Below are 24262 nucleotides of genomic sequence, written 5' to 3'. Positions count from 1 at the left end.
TCTGGCCCAGACATCACCTCTCTGCTGTACAGAATCCTAGAGTGTCAGTCAGCCAGATCCTCCTTCTCCTCTCACTTCCTCAAAGTCAATGTGGACAAGTCTGAACTCCTCATCTTTCCTCCACCTCTCCTAACTCCCTTACCAATCTGTCTATCACAATGAATGACACCACACCCTAGACTCTGCCCTGTCCTTCAAACCACACATCCAAGCACTTTCTGCTTCCAGAATCCGTCCTTTCTTCAACTCTCAAACTACTAAAATGTTAGTGCATGCCCTCATCATCTCCCGCCTCGACTACTTCAATATCCTCCTATGTGCCTCCATGCTAACACTCTCCAGTCTGTCCTTAACTCTGCTGCCCGGCTTATCCACCTCTCTCCACACTAACCCTCCGCTTCTCCCCTCTGCAAATCCCTTCATTGGCTCGCCATTCCCCAACACATCCAGTTCAAACTGCTAACGCTGACCTACAAAGCCATCAACAACCTGTCTCCTTCTTATGCCTTCTTCCAACATACAGTCTCCGGTCCTCCCAAGATCTTCTTCTCTCCTGCACACTCATACCTTCCTAACCCAATCACCTTCAAGACTTCTCCCGAATATCCCCCCCCATCCTCTGGAATTATGTGCCACTGCTCATCCAATTCTGCCACTCCGAACTTTCAGACAGAACCTGAAAGCCCAACTCTTCAAGAAAGCTTACAGCCTATAATGACACACCTCACAACCACCCAAGGTGCCTCAACCCCCCAACCTACTGTCTTCTCCATTATCCTGTAGAATGTAAGCCCACAGTGGCAGTTCTCTCGCCCCTCTGTACCAGTCTGTCATTATTAGTTTGTTCACTGTAATGTTTATTTGTATTATGTATGTAATTGATGGAATCAATTGTGCTCATGTTTGAAAAACATGGCTGCTTTCTGTCAGAAATAGTGTCACCCATGACTATAGGTTTTGTATAGCATCCGAGGCCCACTGAAGTGAGTGGAGGAGGTCTGCAATACCAGGCACAAACCATGCTCAGAAAGCAGTTACCGTATGTTTTTCTAGTCATTGAAGCCCCTTTACTATGGCCCAGCACAATATAATAGATGAACATTGACAAAGCCTGTGGATGTCAGGAGGCTCGGCCAACGATCTGATGATGTGATAGAGAGAACGCAGAGTCTGGCAGCTGCTTATTCCCTTCTCTACTGAGAATATAGCAATGTTTTTTTGTTACCTGGCTTTCAGGGAATTTCAGTAATGCCCCATTTACTATAATGAAGCTGTATTGCATTTCCTTGCACACCTGGTGGGTAGGGGCACTTCTCTGCAGGGAAAACTGGTGCTTGATCAGTTCGGCGTCCTCTTCACCCCAACAATTGGTGCACCCCACTGACTATAAAGGGATCTAAATACATTATACTTTTAGTTTGAATAATTATTCAGTACTAATCACTGTGTTTATTATATTTAGAATTGAGAGTCCTCAGTGGTTGATACCTTTTAATGGCTAACTGAAAAGATGGTAACAAATTGCAAGCTTTCGAGACTACTCAGGTCTCTTCATCAGGCAAAGACTAGAAGTACCGTAATTCTGAAGAATCACTTATTTATGCACAACATAGCACAGAAAAAAAATAAATAAAAAAAAAGGAAAAACCATGGATAAGACAGGTGACATGAAGCAGAATTACCATGAGTGATAAACAGTTATGTCCATAAATATTGGGCCAGTTCTTAGATAAGGATTGTTTTATTGTCCTCTGATTGGGGTCTGGTTCTATGTTATGGTGACCCCTCATAGTCTGAAGGGCAAGTTCCTTAGTTGATGTAAAAAGACATAAATCCATGCGACACATTCATTCCTGCAGTGAGGCTGTCATTGGAGTCGGATCCTACACAGGACTATTACAAGGAACTAAACAAGTTGGTATCTTGTCTGCCCGACGAATTCATAAGAGCCAATGACCTGATACCAGAAAGTCCAAGAACAGGGACATTCTACATGCTTCCCAAAATCCACAAATCTGGAAATCCAGGAAGACCAATTATTTCATGTGTGGGCACCCTTACTGAGCAGGTATCTGGATGGGTAGAGGGTATTCTTAAACCCCTGGTAAAGGATACACCCAGCTTCATTCAGGACACAACTGACCTATTGAATAAGCTATCAGCAATAGGTCCTCTACCAGAAGGAACCATCCTGGCCACCATGGATGTGGAATCTTTGTACTCCAATATCCCACACCAGGATGGATTAAATGCCTGCAAATTCTTCCTGGAAAACACAGGGACTGATGCACATTCTGTGGTGAAACTTATAAAATTCATCCTCACCCACAATTACTTTGAATTTGACAAGAAGATCTATCTACAGGAGACTGGCACAGCAATGGGAAGTAAAATGACCCCACAGTATGCAAATCTTTTCATGGCCAAGCTTGAAAGCGAGTTTTTGTCCTCATGTCCCATCAGGCCTCTGGCGTACTACCGCTACATTGATGACATTTTAATCATCTGGACGGAGTCCACAGCTAAAGACGTTCCATGAACAGTTTTTTTTTTTGTTTCAATAAATTTTTATTTCAAGTTCAAATACAAATAACACATCATTATGAAAAACTCCCAACAAGGGGGTTTTGAGAGCACAAATGGTTGTGCCGTAATCAACCAGTAAATATTATAGCAAATAGAAAACATTTGTACATTTCAGTTTTAGACAAGACCAAAACAAGACAGGAACATGAGGGTAAGTACATTAGGGTTGTAGTATTATAAGTACACTTTAATACGATTTTCCTTCGTAGCAAAAAGCCTAGGCCATTACCAACAACGACTGATGTTGTGTTTACAACTCACTGAGAAAGAAGAGGTGAAGAAGAAGAAAAGAAAGAGAGAAAAAAAAAAAAAAAAAAAAAAAAAAGGGGGGGAGGGGGCACAATGATTCAATCCATCTAGAAGACGCTATAGAATACCTCAGGGAGAAAGTGCAAGAGCTTGCATCACCTGATCTCCAGGGTTTAAGTTTAGCCATGGGGACCAAGTTTGGAAAAAGGAGTTCCAGCTGTCAGTTCTCGTTGCTTGAATGCGTTCGTATATCATGATAGTGTTCATTCTATCTTTAACCTGGGGCAATGAGAGTGAGGAAGTTTTCCACTTTGACGCTATGTGTATTTTGGTTGCCATTCCCATCATATTTATCAGCTTATATAGATTTCTGGACATTCCCGATGGCTTCAGTCCAAATAGAAACGTCTGCGGGCTCTGTGGCATCTCTTTTCCGTACATCTTATCAGCCAACAATTTCACTTCCCGCCACAGACTCGCCACCACCGGACATGTCCACCACATATGTCTCATGTCACCAGAAGCATCACAGCCTCTAAAACACTTATCTGATATCTGGGGAAAAATGGCATGGAGTCTCGTGGGTACCTGGTATGTTCTGTGGAGTACCTTGAGGGAGGATTCAACCATAGACACTTGGTGAGAACCCTTTGATAAAATGTCGCAACAGCCCTGCCACTCTTCTAGGGACATTTCAAATCCCAGGTCCTCCTCCCACTGCCGCATGAATTTAAGTTTGTTTTCTGTTTGTGTAGTGACAAAAGAAGAATACAGTAAAGAAATTACTCCTCTCCCCAAGGGGTCGCTTGAACATTTTTGCTCAAATCCAGTTAGTTTGAAGGGGATTCTTCCTGACACACTCTTTTTGACAAAATCAAAGATTTGATTCATGCGGAACATCTCACTGAGTGGGGGTCCATGTTTTTGGATAAATTCCTGTCTGGTCAGGGCAACATTAAATGGGGAGCAAAGATGTTTTATTGTAACTAGACCTTTCAAGATCCACCAGGAGAAGGGACGCGGGTCAAGTCCCGGAGGAACCATGAACAGTTTAATTAATTTCATCCTACCATCAACTTGACACTCAACTACTCCTGTACTGAAATTAACTTTTTGGACACCATTATTAAGCTGCAGAACAATAAAATAGAGACATCCCTGTATCAGAAGCCAGTCGACCGTCCGACATACCTTAAATGGGACAGTTTCCATCCAAAACACATAAAAAAACTCTGTATCTGATGGCTTGGCTGTAGACAATAATCGTATATGTTCCAACCCAATGGATAGGGATGAACACCTTGGTCGCCTCAGAAAGACCTTTTTGATTCAGGGCTACCATCCAAGAACAACTGAAAACCAGATTACAAGAGCCACCAGAATATCAAGGAATCACCTGCTACATTACAAAGCTAAAGAAGAAAATAACTGGGTGCCTCTAGTAGTTACCTACAATCCAAATCTGGAGGTGCTAAGGGGAGCTGCACGGAAATTACAACCTTTACTACAAAAAGATGCCTGATTACAATCCATTTTTCCAGACCCCCCATTACTGTGTTTTAGGCAGCCCCCAAATCTAAGAAGCATCATTGTCAAGAGCTCCCTGTCCTCTCCAACAGCTGCAGGTACCTCTCCTTGCAATCACTCCTTGCAATCAGAAAAAATGTAAAACCTGTCCATTTATAATGACCACGGACAAGATAAAGATCCTGAATTCACATCAGGACTACAAGATACCAGGTACTTTCAGCTGTGTCACTTCTAATGTGGTGTACCTACTAAGGCTACTTTCACACTAGCGTCGTACGACGCACGACGAATTGCGTCGTTGCGACGTACCGACGCTAGCAGTGAATGCGCCGCACAACGGGGGCAGCGGATGCTGTTTTTCAACGCATCCGCTGCCCCATTGTGAGGTGCGGGGAGGTGGGGGCGGAGTTCCGGCCGCGCATGCGCGGTCGGAAATGCTGGACACGACGCACCAAAAAACGTTACAAGCAACGTTTTTTGGTGGCGACGGACCGACGCAACCGTCGCACGACAGTTGCGACGTGTGGCAATGCGTCGCACTGCGTCGCTAATGCAAGTCTATGGAGAAAAAACGCATCGTGCAAGCACTTTTGCAGGATGCGTTTTTTCTACAAAACAACGCATAGCGACGTGCAGTGCACGACGCTAGTGTGAAAGTAGCCTTATTTGTACTAAATGTCCAACTGGGGGTCTGTATGTGGGGGAGACAGGGCAAAAGCTTAGAACAAGAATGAATTCTCACCGCCACACAATAAGCGAAAAAAGAATGGATCTACCTGTGGCAATACATTTTCGTCTCCCAAATCATAACATTATGGACATGAAATTACTTGTGTTAAAAGGTAGCTTCAAATCTAAGAGAGACAGAAGAGTCTGGGAATATAAACTGATGATGACCTTTGACAGCCTTAGTGCAGGAATGAATGTGTCGCACGGATTTATGTCTTTTTACACCAACTAAGGAACTTGCCCTTCAGACTATGAGGGGTCACCATAACATAGAACCAGACCCCAATCAGAGGACAATAAAACAATCCTTATCTAAGAACTGGCCCAATATTTATGGACATAACTGTTTATCACTCATGGTAATTCTTCTTCATGTCACCTGTCTTATCCATGGTTTTTCCTTTTTTTTTTTTTCTATACTATGTTGTGCATAAATGTGATTCTTCAGAATTACTTTTAGTCTTTGCCTGATGAAGAGACCTGTGTAGTCTCGAAAGCTTGCAATTTGTTACCATCTTTTCAGTTAGCCATTAAAAGGTATCAACCACTGAGGACTCTCAATTCTAAATATTTTTCTATCTACTTGCTAACACGGTACCAAGATATATATCTTTCCTGTGTTTATTATGTCACGATTAGTGTTGAGCATTCCGATACTGCAAGTATCGGGTATCGGCCGATACTTGCTGTATCGGAATTCCGATACCGAGATCCGATATTTTTGTGGTATCGGGTATCGGTATCGAAACAACATTAATGTAAAAATGTGTAAAAAAAAAAGAATTAAAATAAAAAATATTGCTATACTCACCTCTCCGACGCAGCCTGCACCTTACCGAGGGAAGCGGCAGCGTTCTTTGTTTAAAATTCGCGCTTTTCTTTCCTTTACTGAAGTCCCGGCTTGTGATTGGTCGCGTGCCGACCATGTGGCTGGGACGCAACCAATCACAGCAAGCCGTGACGTAATTTCAGGTCCTTCAGGATTTTAAAATTACGTTCCGGCGTTGTGATTGGTTGCGTCGCAGTCACATGGGCAACGCAACCAATCACAGCAAGCCGTGACGTAATTTCAGGTCCTTAAGGATTTTAAAATTACGTCCCGGCTTTGTGATTGGTTGCGTCGCAGTCACATGGGAGACGCAACCAATCACAAGCCGTGACGTCACGGGAGGCTGGACACGCGCGCATTTTAAAATGGGCGCGTGTCCAGCCTCCCGTGACGTCCCGGCTTGGGATTGGTTGCGTCGCGGTCAACCAATCACAAGCCGGGAGGCTGGACACGCGCGCATTTTAAAATTTTAAAATGCGCGCGTGTCCAGCCTCCCGTGACGTCACGGCTTGTGATTGGTTGCGTCTCCCATGTGACTGCGACGCAACCAATCACAAAGCCGGGACGTAATTTTAAAATCCTTAAGGACCTGAAATTACGTCACGGCTTGCTGTGATTGGTTGCGTTGCCCATGTGACTGCGACGCAACCAATCACAACGCCGGAACGTAATTTTAAAATCCTGAAGGACCTGAAATTACGTCACGGCTTGCTGTGATTGGTTGCGTCCCGGCCACATGGTCGGCACGCGACCAATCACAAGCCGGGACTTCAGTAAAGGAAAGAAAAGCGCAAATTTTAAACAAAGAACGCTGCCGCTTCCCTCGGTAAGGTGCAGGCTGCGTCGGAGAGGTGAGTATAGCAATATTTTTTATTTTAATTCTTTCTTTTACACATTAATATGGTTCCCAGGGCCTGAAGGAGAGTTTCCTCTCCTTCAGACCCTGGGAACCATCAGGAATACCGTCCGATACATGAGTCCCATTGACTTGTATTGGTATCGGGTATCGGTATCGGATTGGATCCGATACTTTGCCGGTATCGGCCGATACTTTCCGATACCGATACTTTCAAGTATCGGACGGTATCGCTCAACACTAGTCACGATTGAAGGGATCATGTTCTCTGTTCTACATTTACTGCAGGGTCTTATTGCGGAAGAGACCAGCAGCAGGTTGGCCGAGCAAGAGGAAGATCCTGAAAAATTCCGTGAGGGATTGGTAAAATTTGAGAGCAGGTTCAACTTCCCAGAGGCTGAAAAGCTGGTCACGTTTTACTCCTGCTGCTGCTGGAAGGGCAGAGTGCCACGTCAGGGTTGGCTGTACCTGAGCATCAATCACCTTTGCTTCTATTCCTTCTTTCTGGGAAAAGAATGTAAGTCACTGGAGCTCTGTTCACGTTTTACTTTTAAATCTCGAGTTATGATATACATAAGAGTATGTAATGGTAACATAAAAATCCATAAAGTGGCCCACATTGACTAATATGTTAAATGATCCTAACTTTCTTTTTCTTTTTAAAGTTGCAGCTTAAATTTTCTTACAAGAGTTTCAGCACTTCTAGAATTTATTTTGGCTAACATTAATTCTTTCCTTTTATACACCAAATATTTTAGCTGCCACACTCCCTAAAGCATATGACACTTTAAGGGTATGCTAATATGTGGTATTTTGAGCAACTAAATTCTCCTGCAGATCCTTGATGGAGATATGTTGATGCTTGCTTGGTAGCCCTAAACAGTCTTGGACGGACAGTGAGAGATTTTGGATTTTACAGATCTTGTCCTAATTCCCTTTAACAAGTGTTTCTTAGGCCGGTTTCATGTCTATAAAACACGAACTGTGGTCGGATTGAGATACCTGGCCCGTAAATTGAGTCTCCTGACCTGAGCATCTGCTTCATAGCAGGGGTTAGCTCAGGTCAGGAGACCCAGTGATAAAGCTTGATTTTGTGATCAAAGCAGGGTCTGTGTTTCACGGACATATGAAACTATCATGAGGCTGTCTTAAAGGGAACCTGTCACCCCCCCCCAGGCGTTTGTAACGAAAAGAGCCACCTTGTGCAGCACTACTGCTGCATTCTGACAAGGTGGCTCTTTTAGTTCTTGGTGCTGTAACTGCAGAAATAATCGATTTTGCAATTTGTCCAAAATACCTTGAAATAGTCCTGGGGGCAGGTCTTTCCCCCCTAATGCAGACGCATCACCGCCGTCACTCATGCCCTCTTGGCGCCTGGCACCGCCTCCTCAGCGTTGTTTTCAACTGTCCCGGCGCCTGCGCTGTTATCTTATGCCTTGGGCATGTGCAGTTAGCGCTGCCCGTCTTCTGACTTCATTTGATGTCTTGCTGACTGCACCTGTGCGGTCGCGCTGCCCGAGATCCCGCCCCGCAGTGTCTTCTGATTTATTCACACTGCAGGGCGGGAACTCGGGCAGCGCGGCCGCACAAGCGCAGTCAGTCTTTTCAAACTGAGCATGTGTGGAAGAATTTCCCGTCAGGGAAATTCTCGCTTGCTCTCTTTCTCTTTTTACTATTGATGCTGCCTATGCATATATGCCAGCATATAATGTTAAAAATAATTTAAAAAAATAAAAATCGAAATATTCTCACCTACCGGCGTTCCCGCACAGCGTCACCGATGCTCCCGGCAGCTAGCATTACTTCCTAGTAATACATTGAGAAATCTCGCGAGAAGTCACGGTCTCGCGAGACCGAGATTTCGCAATGTATTACTAGGAAGTAATGCTAGCTGCTGGGAGCATCGCTGCGCAGGAACGCCGGTAGGTGAGAATACTGTGATTTTTTTTTTTTTTTTTAACCTTGTTTGTGTTGTGCATGCGTTTTCGCAGTGGAAAACCACTGCAAAGACTCATACACAACAGGTGCACATAGCCTCGACGGGTCCGTCAGAGAGACGGGCCCAGTGCACACGTTATCCACAATCTGCACAGGATCCGTCTTTTCAACGTTTTGAAGGATCCTGTGCAGCATTGGAAGACGGAAGTGTGAAAGAAGCCTCAGCTCATCAGACGCTGCCGAGGGAGGAAAGAGAAAGAGGAGGAGGGAGATGGGGGCAGGCGCCGGCCATGTAACAGCAACAAAGGAGGCGGCGCACAGGCTCAAGAGCTGGATGATGGACGGCTGGGAGGCGGCTGAAACAGGAGGAGACGCCATACCTCTGGGACTCAATACAGGTATGGGGCGCAATTTATAAAAGTCAATATTTCAGTGTTACTAGGGATCAGAAGCATAAGAGCCACCTTCACAGAATGCAGCCTTAGTGCTGCTGAAGGTGGCTCTTTTACTTAAAAACGCCCTGGGGGGTGACAAGTTCCCTTTAATTCCTCCTGACATGTTCCCTTTAATTAAATCCTCAGACCTGTGTTTTGAGATCCATAACCTATTTTTAACCCCTTAATAACCGCCAATATGCATTTAAATGGCGATCGCTAAGGAGCCTTATTTCGGATTGCTGTCAACGATCACGGCAGTCAGGAATAAGTAAATAGCTCCCTGCCCCAGACACAATTCCCACAGGTGACAGCTGTACAAGATGGCTGACATCCTGCTGTATTGGCCCCGGCCGGTTTTGAAACAGATTGGGGCGGATTAACACCTTAATTATTGCTATTAATCGTGACAGCAGTAAATAAGTGGTAAAAAGACCCTCTTTGACAGAATCGACCGCCTGTGATCGTAATCACCAGTGTCAATTATAGCCATTGTAACCTGAGGTCATCTGATGACCCTGGGGTAGGTGGCCTGTAAGATCCTGCTAAAGGCATGGTCTTACAGGCTTTGTCAGTGTGACGCTGACTGATTAGCCTTCAGGCTGTGTGCACACGTAGCAGATTTTTTGCGTTTTTGTCGTGTTTTTTCGCTATAAAAACGCTATAAAACCACGAAAAAAACGCTAACATTAAGCATCCTATGTAACAGAATGCAATCCGCATTTCATTTTTTGTGCACATGCTGCATTTTTTTCCTGAGTGGAATCGCAATCCAGAAAAAAACGCAGCATGTTCATTAAAATTGCGGAATCGCGGCGATTCTGCACACATAGGAGTGCATTGATCTGCTTACTTCCCGCACGGGGCTGTGCACACCATGCGGGAAGTAAGCAGATCAAGTGCGGTTGGTACCCAGGGTGGAGGAGAGGAGACTCTCCTCCACGGACTGGGCATCATATAAGTGGTAAAAAAAAAAGAATTAAAATAAAAAATAGCGATATACTCACCTTCGGGCGGCCCGACCTCCTCAACGGCTTCTGTGGTGTGTGTGAAGGACCTGCGATGACGTCACGGTCACATGACCGCGGGTCACGTGACCGCTACGTCAATGGAAGGTCCTGAACACACAGCATTAGGAACGGAAGCCGCTGAGGTGAGTATAACCTTTTTTTCTCTAGTCACCTTCCACGACGGCATATGCATATGGAGGTTGTCTCTTTGCCCTAATGGGGAACAGGAAACACAGAGGTTAAAAGGACCTCCCACCTCCCACTTGCCAGTGTCTTTCCTGTTCCCCATGGGACAGGTAGAGGTTTCCTCATGTGCTGTAGTGGCCGGTGGCTACGGTACCTTGCAGGCGCTGCCTGTTTAGCCGGGCAGCAGATGGTCGCCTCTGGCCTCCTCCTCATGCTGCTCCCGTCGTCCTGCTTGCAGGTCCTCGGGACCCCCTCCCGGCCTTCCCGCGCCCCCACGAGGGCAAAGCAGGCCGGGGTTCCCTGACCGGGCTCCTCCTAGAGCTGCCCGGCGTCCTCCTCCTCCATGTTGTCGGCTCGGCGTTCCGGAAGTGACGTCAGCGGCTCTCGCGCGTCACTTCCGGTTTCTTCATGCATTCAGAAGCCGGTACTTCCGGGTTTCGCCGGCCGGCGTGTCGGACCGCACAGCTCCCTCACCTGGATTCTGGAGGGGGAGGGGGATTAATCGCTGGAGCAGGTGCTTGGACGGCGTCCTTAAAAGCCTGCTGAACCACCACTGAGGTAAGGCTATCTCCTTCAGTATGGAAGGTTCTTCATGCCCCGTATCTGCGGAGCCCAGCGCCACCCCTGCCTCTGTAAGTGTTCGCAGGGATGGGATCCGGGAGGAGTGTAGCAGGGGTTAGAAGTCCTCACCCCTCTCTCCCTTTATATATTTCAGGGAGAAAAACCTGCCCCTAAAGGTGCCTATAGAAAAAAGTGCCCTATCTGTTCCTCTAAATGTCCTCCTAACTGGGACAAGAAACTCTGTCAGTCATGTACGGACAAGATAATAAGAGCTGAGCAGCCATCATTATTGGATGAGATTCGCTCATTAGTAAAACAGGAGGTACAATCTTCTCTGGCAGCCTTTACACCTCCACCCCCACCTCCATCTCCGCAGCCACAACCTCATTCCCCGGCTAAGAAGAGGAAAATTCAGGTTGTGGAATCTGACTCTGATTCGGACCTCTCTCATGCCTCATCTGTTGGCTGGGAGGATCCAGTATCTCCTAAAGCTGAGGTCAGGAAATACCTCTTTTCCTCAGACTATATTGAGGATCTAGTCTCTGCTGTCCGTAATACCATGGGACTAGAAGAGGAACCTGTACCGCAGTCCATACAGGATCAGATGTTCGGTGGTCTTTCATCGGAGAAGAGAGTGGGCTTCCCAGTTCATGCCAATATCATCAGTATGATTAATCAGGAATGGGAACTACCTGAGAGGCGTCTTAGTACCCCTTCAGAAATGAAGCACAGATTTCTGCTTGAGGATGACCTTAAATTAGATATTCCCAAGGTCGATGTGCAAGTGGCTAGAGTCGCCAAGAGAACTGCACTCCCCTTTGAGGATTCTTCTCAATTGAAGGATCCCATGGATAGGAAGATCGAAAGTCTCCTCAGAAAATCATGGGAAACTTCTGCAGCTGTCCTTAAGGCTAACGTCGCCTCCACCTGTGTGGCAAGAGCTCTCTCCTGCTGGCTTGAAAAATTAGAGAATCACATATCTCAAGGTACCTCAAGAGGCGAGATATTGGATTCCCTACCCATTTTGCATAAAGCTACAGGGTATTTGGCGGACGCTTCTCTGGAATCTGTAAGAGTCGCCGCCAGATCCCTCGTACTTTCCAACTCTGCCAGAAGAGCCCTCTGGCTTAAGCTCTGGAGTGGGGATATCACCTCTAAGTCTAAGCTCTGCACCATACCCTTCAAAGGAGACTACGTCTTTGGTCCTGCCCTAGACGATATTCTCGATAAAGTCACCGACAAAAAGAAGGCGCTCCCTGAGCAAAAACAGCCTAGGAAACGTTTTTTTCGTGGCCCACAGCCTCAGTCCTCTCAAGCAAGAGGCAAAGGAAAAACCGGCAGGTGGAGCTACGCAAAGGGTAGGGGAAAGAATATCTTTGTCCCGCAACAGCAGCAGCAGCAACAATCCCAGCAGGACAAACAATGACTCCGACCCGGTGGGGGGAAGGCTCTCGAAATATGTGGTTCAGTGGGAGGATATTACCAGCTCCCACTGGGTTCTCAATGTCATCAGAGACGGCCTGTTAATAGAGTTAATTTCTCCCCCACCTCAGGGTCTAAAAGTCACTTCCCTTCCATCATCAAGGGATCGCAGTCTATTGTCCTTAGGTCTCAAAGACCTTATCAGATCAAATGTAATTTCCCCAGTCCCACAATCAGAGTGGGGGAAAGGACACTACTCCCGACTCTTCCTGGTTCCAAAACCTTCAGGAGACGTCCGGATTATTATAAACTTAAAGGGTCTGAACCAGCACGTGAAATATCGCAAGTTCAAGATGGAGTCTGTAAGATCTGCGATTCCTCTGATAGAACATCACTCTTTTATGGCTACCATCGATCTCAAGGATGCGTATTTCCACATCCCTATTCACCCGAGACACAGAAAATATCTCAGGTTTGCGATACAGGGGAATCATCGGGTGGAGCACTATCAGTTTGGAGTCCTTCCCTTCGGCATTTCATCAGCACCGAGGGTGTTCTCCAAGGTGATGGCCGAAGTAGTGTCATTTATCCGAAAGCAAGGTGTCTGTATAGTGCCCTATCTGGACGATCTTCTGATAGTAGCTTCCACCGAGATAACCCTGATAGCACATGTCTCTACCACCCTAGACATTCTGAGATCTCTAGGTTGGATTCCGAACCTACAAAAATCTCAGCTTCAACCTGCAAAAACCAGGAGATTTCTGGGAGTAATGCTGGACTCAGCAAGACAAATGTCCTTCCTCCCAGACGATCACAGGCTTCCCCTACTAACAAAAGTCAGGAAGTTCAAAGAAATGAGATCCCCTACTCTGCGAGAGGGAATGTCGCTGTTGGGTTCCATGACAGCCTGCATACAGTCGGTGGCTTGGGCTCAAGCCCACTCAAGGACTCTACAAGCCCACATTCTACACAATTGGGATGGTCGACCTGGCACTCTTGCCAAGAGCATCCACACTCCGGGCAGAGTGAAAGCCTCTTTAACATGGTGGATGAAGCCCAGGAACCTTCTGAAAGGAGTATGCTGGATTCAGTCTCCTCTAACCACCATCAAAACAGATTCCAGCAAGAGAGGCTGGGGAGCCATAGTGAACCATGTCCCCTATCAGGGCCAGTGGAGCCAATCGATTTCCGAGAAATCATCAAATTTCAGGGAACTCAAGGCTGTGGAAGAGACTCTACTAGCGGCAAGTCATCAGATTTCGGGTCAACATGTACAGATTTACTCGGACAACATGACCACGGTGGCCCATATCAGGCACCAAGGCAGTACAAGAACCCTCAGTCTAATAAAAATCTCCGCTCGAATCTTTTCTTGGGCCGAAAAGCACTTACTATCCCTGACGGCAATCCACCTCAAGGGAACTACAAATATTCAGGCAGACTACCTAAGCCGCCAGGAAATCCATCCTGGCGAGTGGAGCCTGGATCCTCAAATATTCAGCATGCTGGTTCACAGATGGGGTCATCCAGACGTCGACCTCTTTGCCTCTCACCAGAACGCAAAGGTCGAAACCTTTTTTTCCCTGAACCCGAGAGGCAATCCCAGGGGGTTGGATGCTTTAACCCAAGATTGGCCGTTTCATCTAGCTTATGCTTTTCCGCCAATCCCCATCCTTGCCAAGGTTCTACGGAAGATACGCCTAGAAAGGACTTCAACTATCCTGATAGCTCCATTGTGGCCCAAAAGGAGTTGGTTCAACCTAATTACCCAACTACAAGTGGATGGACCAGTAATGTTGCCGATAAAACACGATCTTCTTTCTCAGGGTCCCATTCTCCACCCAGACCCTCAGAAGTGGAGCTTGGCGGCGTGGTTGCTGAAACCCAGGTTTTAAGAGCTAAAGGACTATCAATTCCTGTCATAGCTACCCTACAAAAATCGAGAAAACCGGTGACCAACGCCATCTACAACAAGATCTGGAAAAAGTTTTCTTCATTCTGTCTGCCTAACCTTCCAGACCCCCTCAAGCCTAATATACCCATTATATTGGACTTTTTGCAAAAAGGCTTGGAAATAGGTCTCAGGCCCAGTACCCTCAAGGTCCAGGTCTCTGCACTTAGCTCGGTCTTTGACCAAGATTTAGCGAGTCATCGCTGGATTAAAAGGTTCATGACATCAGCTACTAGAATGAATCCTAGAAAACAGGTCATAGTTCCCCCATGGGATCTCAATATAGTTCTCCAGGGTCTGACAGGTCCACCCTTTGAACCACTATCATCTTGTTCTCCACAAAACCTAGCCTATAAAGCCGTGTTCTTGGTTGCCATTACTTCAGCCAGAAGGATTGGTGAATTACAGGCCTTGTCTACACGAGAACCTTATCTTCTGGTAAGAGATGATTCAATTGTGCTTCGTTTTGATCCGTCCTTTCTTCCGAAGGTTATCTCTGACTTCCACCGTTCTCAAGAGATTTTTCTACCAACCTTTTGCCACAATCCAACAAACTCGGAAGAAAGAAGATTCAACACCTTGGATGTTCGACGTATTCTTTTACAATACTTGGACCACACCAGTACATTCCGAATTGATCATAACCTGTTTGTCCATCTCTCAGGACAAAACAAAGGGAAAAAAGTAGCCAAAAGTACCATCGCTACATGGATCAAGAAGGCTATTACGGAAGCCTATCTCGCTCAAAACAAGTTACCTCCAGTAGGTATCAAAGCCCATTCAACAAGATCCACATCGGTTTCCTGGGCAGAAAGAGCAGGCGCATCTCCGGAGCAGATTTGCAGGGCAGCAACGTGGTCTTCACTCCATACCTTCTCTAAACATTACAGACTAGATGTATTGTCCAACAAGGACTTAACCTTCGGCCGCAAAGTACTCCAGGCCGTTGTCCCTCCCTAGTGCCAAAATTAGTTGGTATTCCTCCATATGCCGTCGTGGAAGGTGACTAGAGAAAATAGAATTATTCTTACCGTTAATTCGGTTTCTAGGAACCTTCCACGACGGCACTAATTTCCCACCCTATATATATTCCTGGATTAGTTCTGGGATTTTAAAGGTAAACCAGTGCAATGGTCTCAGTTGTAAGTCACTGGCAAGTGGGAGGTCCTTTTAACCTCTGTGTTTCCTGTTCCCCATTAGGGCAAAGAGACAACCTCCATATGCATATGCCGTCGTGGAAGGTTCCTAGAAACCGAATTAACGGTAAGAATAATTCTATTTTTTTATTTTTTAAATTATTTTTAACATTCAACCTTTTACTATAGATGCTGCATAGGCTGCATCTATAGTAAAAAGTTGGTCACACTTGTCAAACACTATGTTTGACAAGTGTGACCAACCTGTCAAACAGTTTTCCAAGCGATGCTACAGATCGCTTGGGAAACGCTAGCATTCTGCAAGCTAATTATGCTTGCAAAACGCTAGTTTTCTGCGGGTATATGCATGCAAATTCTGCATGCGATATACCCGCGGCAGGAGGCGCAGAATTGCCGCGGAAATTTCCGCGGCAATTCTGCTACGTGTGCACATAGCCTCAAAGTAAAATATATATATATATATATATATATATATATATATATATATATATATATATATATATATATATATATATATATATATATATATATATATATATATATATATATATATATATATATATATATATATAATGTCCCACAGTAGGACTAAGTGAAGAAGTAAAAAAAAAAACATAACGTGCAAAAATCATGAAAAGCTGTTTCGTCACTAAAAACGCAACCTTTGCATTAAAACAGAAATAAATAAATAAACACACACATAATAGGTATCACAGTATCTGGAACGTCCCAATCTATAAAGTGTTATTTATTCTGATGGCACATACTATATATAAAAAAAAATAAATAAATAAAAAAACACGTAATAAAATGTCACTTTATTATACTGCAACACAAAAAATTTTGTAATAAGCAATGATAAAAGTCATATGTAAAAAGAAATAGTATAACTTAAAACACCAAATTGTCCTCCAAAAAACAAGACCTAATGTGGCTGATTCGGCCAAATTAAAAGTTACAGCTCTCAGAAAATGACAATGTAAAAACAAATCAATTTTTGTAAAGCCGCAATTGCATTGTTTAGAGGCCACAGACACCGATGTGTCCCTTTCTTTGTTTTAGACACAGTTCTGTACATTTTGTAGTAAACTGTCGTATCGAATAAATAAGCCAAAGTGTGGTGGTCTGGCTATCCCCATTTTACTGTGTGCAGTGTGCACCGCTTCCTCTGGAGTTCTCCTTGCACAGAAGGGATTTGCCTACAGTTGCTTGATGTTACCTGTTCTGACAATAGTGCCCATTCATGCAGGTTTCTAAGAAGTTCTCAGGAGTATGTTTAATTATCCTTGTGTGAGTGGCCTCCAAATTCTCCTGATCTGAAAGTAGTAGAACCTGTTTTCGTCTATTTCATAGAAACCTTTTATGTCTTCAGTCTAAACTCGAGATGTACAAGGTCCACTAGACACACATGTTGTCTTCAATTTCTATAAAGAGAACATTAACTGATGAGGTGCATGTCACTATAGCTTAGTTATTTTGCATGTTGTTTCAAAGCTTGATTTTTTTTTTTTTATATGAAGAATTGAGCACCCGTGTATGTCCCCAGACAGAATAATTCTAAAATGTGTGTATATAGAAATATATTTATACTGCAATAATGTTATTTGTATGCAATGCCTCTGTGTTTAATAGTTGTTTATATTTTGCAAATAAATTGTGATATTACTTTACAGATTATGCCTTTCATACCTGTAAAAAAAAAACCTTCTTATTTGTAGTATATTAGACAGACATTGCATCATTAATATAAACTTGAATGTATTGGGTAAATTGTATTGTGCTTTGTTTGATGGTGACCCTTTTTACGTTATATTTTCTTTTCTTGTTTAGTAAAACTTGTGATCCCCTGGGTAGAGGTTCAGAAACTTGAAAGGGCATCAAATGTTCTTATGGTTGATATCATCATGGTCTATACACGTGGAAAGGAGCGGGAGTTCTCCATGTTCCTTGACATCAATGAGGTGTTTAGAATAATGGAGCAGCTTGCAGATGTGACGGTCAGGAGGCTGCTGGACAATGAAGTCTTTGAACTAGACCAAAATTTGCAGCAACCAACTCAAATCAGTAAGAGGTAAGTGTTCTATCATTTCTTTTTTTTTTTTTTTAGTATTTTTTTAATTTTTCAACATAATTAAATTATAGAGCATACATTTTAGTCCAATAAACCTTTCAACAGAAGGTCACAATTTGTACTAGTGAAGCAAACCCTGGATAAGAACCCAAAGTCAAGAAGTGCATATCAAAAATATGTAATAAAACCATTCTTAATTGATCAAATAGAACAAATTTACACAACGTGCCACGTGTCAAAAAGGGACACAGCAAGATATAATTTATATAATTTGAGAATACAAGTGAAAAATTGCATCAATATGTCGTAGAAAATTCAAACAAACTGTATGGTTCCATGGAGAATGAACTTGTAGTAACAAGTGTTAAATTTCCATTGGAGGTAAATGCAAGATAAATTGAAAATATCACATGGCTAGGTGATGTATGTCAACTAATAATAAAGGTATCAGATTTCCACAAGCTCACGATTGCGGTGACAACTGCCAGAAAGTGCTTCGGTGCATATAGTCAAAAAAGATATATATATCAATAGACAATCTCCCTAGAAAAACAGTGTTATGAGTACACAACACGTACTAGCGATAAATTGCAGCACATAGGGTTAACATATATTGTGATTTACGACCGTGTATATCTCAACATATAAATATAAAGATGGTAAATACTTAACCATATGTACGAAAAGTATGGGTATAGATATACCCAGGAAAAACAAAGTGCCAGCATATATGAGTTCAATAAATCACTGTGCATATGGTCAGGATTTAAGAACCATAGGAGCTGGGATATCAGCTGTGTCCCTCACCCGACGCGCTTTTCGCCTATCTTCTTCCGGGGGCGTATTTAGATGGAGGGATTCGTGATTATTTAAATTGCCCACACACCAATCGGAGGATGCCATTCTCAAACAATGTGGTCACATGGTCAAATCCAGCCAGTCCCCACTATCCTGATAAATAGGGCATGGGGTATTTGCCAGGTCACATGTTCATTTAATAAAATTGACAAGTTGCAAGGGAAATACCAGTGCAGCCAGTCATGACGTTAACGCCGTGAAATTACTTCCCGTTCCTAGCTGTGGTGGAAGCATGGGTTTGTTTATATTGTATAGATGGACAACCAGTGCAATGACTGGCATAGGTTGGAGTCATTCGTGTAGCAGCTGGACAGAAAATAGGAGCATGGCTGCTTCATTCATGTTAGATTTTAGAGGGAAGAGATTGATAAGGGTGAGATAAGTTAGTAGAGAGTTGCAGTAGTCAAGGCCAGTATGAATAAGAGTGACAGTATTGCTGCCCGGAATTTATGATTGTGCCACACATGGAAATAAAATATCAGGTAATGTCATTGACTGCGCAAAGTCTGAAGACCATGTCCAGTGTATTCCCATCTTCATGTGTAGGAAAGTAAGTAAGCTATGAAAGACCTAGGGAGGAGGTTAGAGATGGAAGATGAGTGACAGATGGGGAGAAGGAATTATCAGTGGCAATGTTAAGCCCCCCATGATGAGAGTCGGTGTGTCAGAAACCAAGTTGCAAAATGATCTATTAACTGATGGGTTTGACCTGGAGGGAGAATGTACCGTAAATTAAGGTACTGAAGGCATAACCTGAAAAGCACGTTTTAGTGCAAGAAGGACAAAGCCTCCACCTTGTCTGTTGTCAAGTCTGGGGGGTATGGGAAAAATGTTGCCCACTGTACAAGAGAGTAGCAGCGAAGGTGATGTCCAGCACTGTCGTTCCGGGCTCAACTCCTAAGTCCACACTATACAGCAGTGCCGTACCGTAATCGGGAGTATGATCTGATCAATTCTTCTTTGACCTTGAAAGCTATGGTCTTGGCATGCCTTTATTTCAGTCTGTCACAGGGCCTTCCAGTGTATTGCGCTTCCTGGCAGTCCAGATCTGTACAAACCATAAATGTTTAATGAATCAATCTTTATTAGTCATTAAACATATTCTCCAGGCTCTGCTCATGAGTACATAATAATTATGGCTAATAGGCATCCTGCTGCTTATTGACTTTCCATCCGTCGTGTTTTCTCTTCTCCCTTTAATCTCAGACTGATGTTGCATGATACAACTAGGTTAGGTTTTGCAAATTGACTGAAGTGGTATAATGAAATTTGATGTGGAGCATTACACTAATGCTTGCTATCATAAATATGTTGTGCACAGTATTAACATGTTCTATCCCAAAAAGCCATTATTTGGCATTTTAACCCCTTCACTTATTTACTATTATGCCATAGGATCCAAACCTAATATGCTTGTACTATTGCGACATGCTGATGGCGAGGGCTCATTAATTTATATTGGTGGATATCTGCTGTAATAAATAGTTGACACCTACGAAACTATTTAACTCGATAAGATAGTGACCAGGGCAAATGCAAATTTTAAGCTGCGTTTTACAGCAGCTGCAAAAGCAATGAGATTTCAGACTTCTCACGCACACAGTTTTTTTTCCTGATTGAATTGGAAAACTGATACGTTTTTGAAACCTGCAGCATGTCACTTCTTTCAGCGTTTTTACAGCGTTTATTCACCCATAGAAAGCAACGAGTAAGTGCAAAAACGCAGCAAAAAGTGCATGTATCAGGTTTTGCTGCATTTTTGGTGCAGAAACCTAAGGAAGTTGCATCATGTTTTTTGGGGGTGTGGTGATACGCTACCTGAGTGTGTTGGGGGACACTCGCTTGGCATAGGATTCAAGCACTCAGGCACGGTACCTCACACAAATCTGGTCAAATCTGGTTTATTAAACTTCATAAACCATATGACATACAGTCTATTTCTTTATGTCCATGAACTTATCATGACCACCAGTCTGTTCATGCAGCAGATAAACTTCTCTGCCATATGTTACAATCCCCTTGTCCGGGGATACCTTTCAGGAGTTCCACTCCTCGTGCTGACTTCACGTCAGTCCCAGGTCCTCAACATAGTCCGACCAGGTCTACGGTCTCTAGGTGCTTCCAGGACGACTCCACTCCCAGGAGTCTCCAACACTGACCGTCCAGGTCTACGGTCTCCAGGTGCTTCCAGGGCGACTCCACTCCCAGGAGCCTCCAACACTGACCGTCCAGGTCTACGGTCTCTAGGTGCTTCCAGGACGACTCCACTCCCAGGAGCCTCCAACACTGACCATCCAGGACCTACAGCACACAGGCCACTCTGCAGTGTCCAGCCAGGACACATGGAAGTGTCCACCCTGACAGACTCCCAAAAACACTTACACCATGTGCTACACACACCTCCTTTACATAGGTGTAACCACACCCAGGTACCTGTCAGATGGCCAGTCAGGTGAGCGTGACATCACCACAGGTCCTTAAAACACAAAACCATCTTAGGTGTTCAGACACGCCTCTTTGGGTGGGTTTGTAGGTGACTGGACCCACCCATCTCTCCAATCACCTGGAAGCCCTCCCAATGTAAACAAAACCCTCAGCAGTAGATCTGCTTGAGCAAAACATACCCAGGCTTCCATCACAGGGCCACCCACCTCTGCGATACATAACGGCCATTCACAACACTGCCAGTCACTGTTTCATCACAACTATGCCTCCAAGTGCACCTTGAAGTGCACACACAGCGCCCCCTGGCTGTAACATTGGTCACTGCACCACATACCTCCCCCCTTTGTTCAACCCTATTGGGGTGGATACATGACATAAACCCGGGGTTCCGAAACCGGGAACCCACGTTACCTTTGATAGGCCTTCCCTGCCCCCAGCGGTCAGTTTGTCGGCCTTGGGCTTCAACCCTTGAGTTACCATCCGTCTGTGTCACCAGACCCTTTTTGGTCAACCCACTTTCCACATGTACCCTTTCACGTGAGCTTTCTTTCCATAGTCGACTTCCCCGTTTGACACGGTCATAAGTTTCACTTGTAGTCGCGCTCACTGTCTGGTCTGCGTCTGACCCTTCGCTACTACATCTGCTATCGGGTCTCCTACCTCGGTCACTCAGCCCTGAGCTAACAGAGGAGTCACTTCTTTGGACTCTTCTATTCCTTAGAGTAGCTTTTCGTACCTCCATACCCTGGGTTGGAAGTGGTCGCCATCTTATATTCTGCAGCTGTTTATGAATCTTCAGACGTTCCAGTCTTAGCTGCTCTATCTCCTTTAGATACGTCACCCGGTATTCAAGAAGCACTCGAATGTTCCTAAGGCTATCTACTGAGCCAATTACAACAAATGTAACCATCTCATCTTCACCAGTTACCTGGACTTCGCCAACATCTGGAGTCCTCACTCTTGCCACACCGGATCTATTCACCAGGTCCTGCATCACTTTTCCAAATCTACCAATGACTTTCCCCACCAGATTTCTGGGTACTCGAATGACGTCTTCCACAAAGCCCAGCCGACTCTGCGTTTTCCTGGCATGCTCCATACGTCGAGCTGCTTCCTTGTTCCTCAACAGGATCATTTGTTTTGTGCGAAGACATTGTAGGTGCATATCTTTCAGGATAGCTACCCGCTTTACTGTGACTTCCTTAGTGGACAGTATCACCAACTGTTTTGTCTCTGGGGCCCAGTTCACACTACATGCTTCCACTGCATTTCTAAAGGCCTCATGCACACCTTCACCGGTACAGGCTTCTTGCACTTCTTTGCGTACACCAATCACACACTTGAAGAGCGGGGTCTCACTCTCTTCAGGGACGGACGGCTCCCGTTTTGCCATGGACCTTTCCATTAAGACATCTGCCATAACCGGGTGACTGTCTTGTTCTGCTTTTACCACCAACTCTTCCTCCGCTTTACACTCTTCCAGATCCCTGGCCAGGATGGGCACTGGCATCTTTACCTCTTTACCTTTCTGGTACCGCTTCTGTGAGTCTGTGACCAGCATCTCCTTCTCTTGCAGAAGACCACTTAATGCTTCTCTGAGCACTTCCACATCTTCCCTTAAGGCTTTATTCACACTTTGCCACGTTGACAGGTGACCTCGGAGCTCAGAGACTTCCTTCTCCAGGTTATCCACCCTGTGCTCAGCTGCTTGTCTCAGATGCTTTAACTCGGCCTGTAAATCTGTTACCTTTTGCTTCTCATGAGACAGCTCATTAGCGAGATCCTGGACCTCCTCTTTATCAACCTTCTCAGAGGGTGCAATTTGTTCAGCCCCTTTGCCTCTTTTACATCTCCGGCGATGGGAGGAAGACTTGCCACTTGCACTTGAGTCAGCCATACTGCACTCTTTTCTGCTGGCGTCCTCATCTGAATGGGAGTCACCACCACCCAATCGGTCATCCTGGAACCCGCAGTCGCCCCTTACACAGGTCATAATTTCTGTTATGGCTGCCCCTGCCATCCTGACTTTACCTTGGGGAGAACTGTCGTTGCCCTGTGTCAGTGTTTCTGTCCGCACAACCTCATACTCAGCTCTAGTGGTTGCTACTGGTAATGAAACGTCACAGTCACCCCTAGAGTCTGTGTCACGCCCCACAACATGGTGAACGCTCAAGTTGCTTTCTAATCGGGTGTCAGCTACACAGGTTTTATTTAACACACCACTACCAATCATCTTGGGGTACATGTCAGGTGACATCATGTCAGTAAGTTGGGCAGACGAACCCTTCACACTGGTCACCCCGATGTCTGACCCGTCAATTCTGGGATGTATTACTGACTTAATGTATGCCCCTGCAACAGTAATGAGACTTCCATCCTCGTGCTGTAGAGGAACGCCCTCCTCCCACAAGTCTGAGAATAACTTACAGTCCTGGCCTACTATTACCGGACAAGGTAGGTTAGGAACTATGGTGGCCTCCAGACTTGTATGGCTCCTGACCGTCTCGAGTTGCACCAAGGCCACTGGATAAACCTTAGTGTCCCCATGGATGCATGTGACCTCAATCTTCCTTTCAGACATTATAAATTTATCTTCTACAGCCCTTACCAGGGTCACCGGGCTCACCGAATCAACCAGACCAAAAACATCCTCTATTTCTGCGTTCAATGCTAGAACACACCAACGCAGCTTCTTACCAGGAGGGTAGTTCACATGGCAAATTGGACACACATAGTACCATTGTGTCTGGCAACAGTCCGTTTGTGCCACCTTTTTAGTTTTAGGAGGCTCCACCCCCTTTTGGGCCTCTGCCCCCTTTAGGGTCACCACCCCCTTAAGGGACTCCACCCCCTTTTGGACACCAACTGCCTTTTTGGATGCCGCCCCTTTTTGGGACTCCGCCCCCTTTTGGGCAACCGTCCCTGTTTGGGTCACCGCCCCCTTTTTTGGGACACCACCCTATTAGGGACACCACCCCTTCCCTGGGGTACACCCCGTGGACTCCCCACAGTACTTTCAGGCCCCAGTTCGCACAGTACACCAATGTAACTCTGGCCTTGCACTGGCCCTTTAAGAATCTGCAAACAAAAAAAAAAATGTTTTTTTTTTTTTTTTTCCTTCAACTCTTCACCAGCTCCTGCTGGCAATCACAAGCCGCTGCTGCTGAACCTCTTGCTGCAACTGCAGCTACGCTCCACAAGGCTCTGCACTGTTCCACCTCAAACTTCGTGGACCCGCCGATCCACAGCAAGCCGCTTGTCACCTTCGTGGACCCGCCGATCCACAGCAAGACGCTTGTCACCTTCGTGACCCCGCCGAGCCACAGCAAACTTCATGACCTCACTGAACCACAGCAAACTTCGTGACCTCACTGAGCCACAGCAAGCTGACTTGAGGAAAAAAACTTCACAGTCTCTCACTGAAACGGGTCAGCATAGCACAGAGTCCTG

At 45.1% G+C, this 24262-nt stretch overlaps 1 protein-coding gene across 3 annotated transcripts in view; it reads left to right on the top strand.

Moving 5' to 3' along the window:
• TBC1D8 (TBC1 domain family member 8) overlaps positions 1-24262 on the top strand; it is a 153555-nt gene that overhangs the window by 39357 nt on the left and 89936 nt on the right. For all 3 annotated transcript variants that reach the window (XM_077296631.1, XM_077296630.1, XM_077296632.1), the window contains 2 exons: positions 7068-7296; positions 17269-17509. In XM_077296631.1, coding sequence (XP_077152746.1) covers positions 7068-7296; positions 17269-17509 — 470 coding nt within the window. The remainder of the gene's footprint in view (positions 1-7067; positions 7297-17268; positions 17510-24262) is intronic.

The sequence above is a fragment of the Ranitomeya variabilis genome, chromosome 3 (genome assembly GCF_051348905.1).
Source record: "Ranitomeya variabilis isolate aRanVar5 chromosome 3, aRanVar5.hap1, whole genome shotgun sequence".
Taxonomy (NCBI): domain Eukaryota; kingdom Metazoa; phylum Chordata; class Amphibia; order Anura; family Dendrobatidae; genus Ranitomeya; species Ranitomeya variabilis.
The sequence above is the reverse complement of the archived record's forward strand: the minus strand, read 5'-3'. Positions and strand labels throughout refer to the sequence as shown.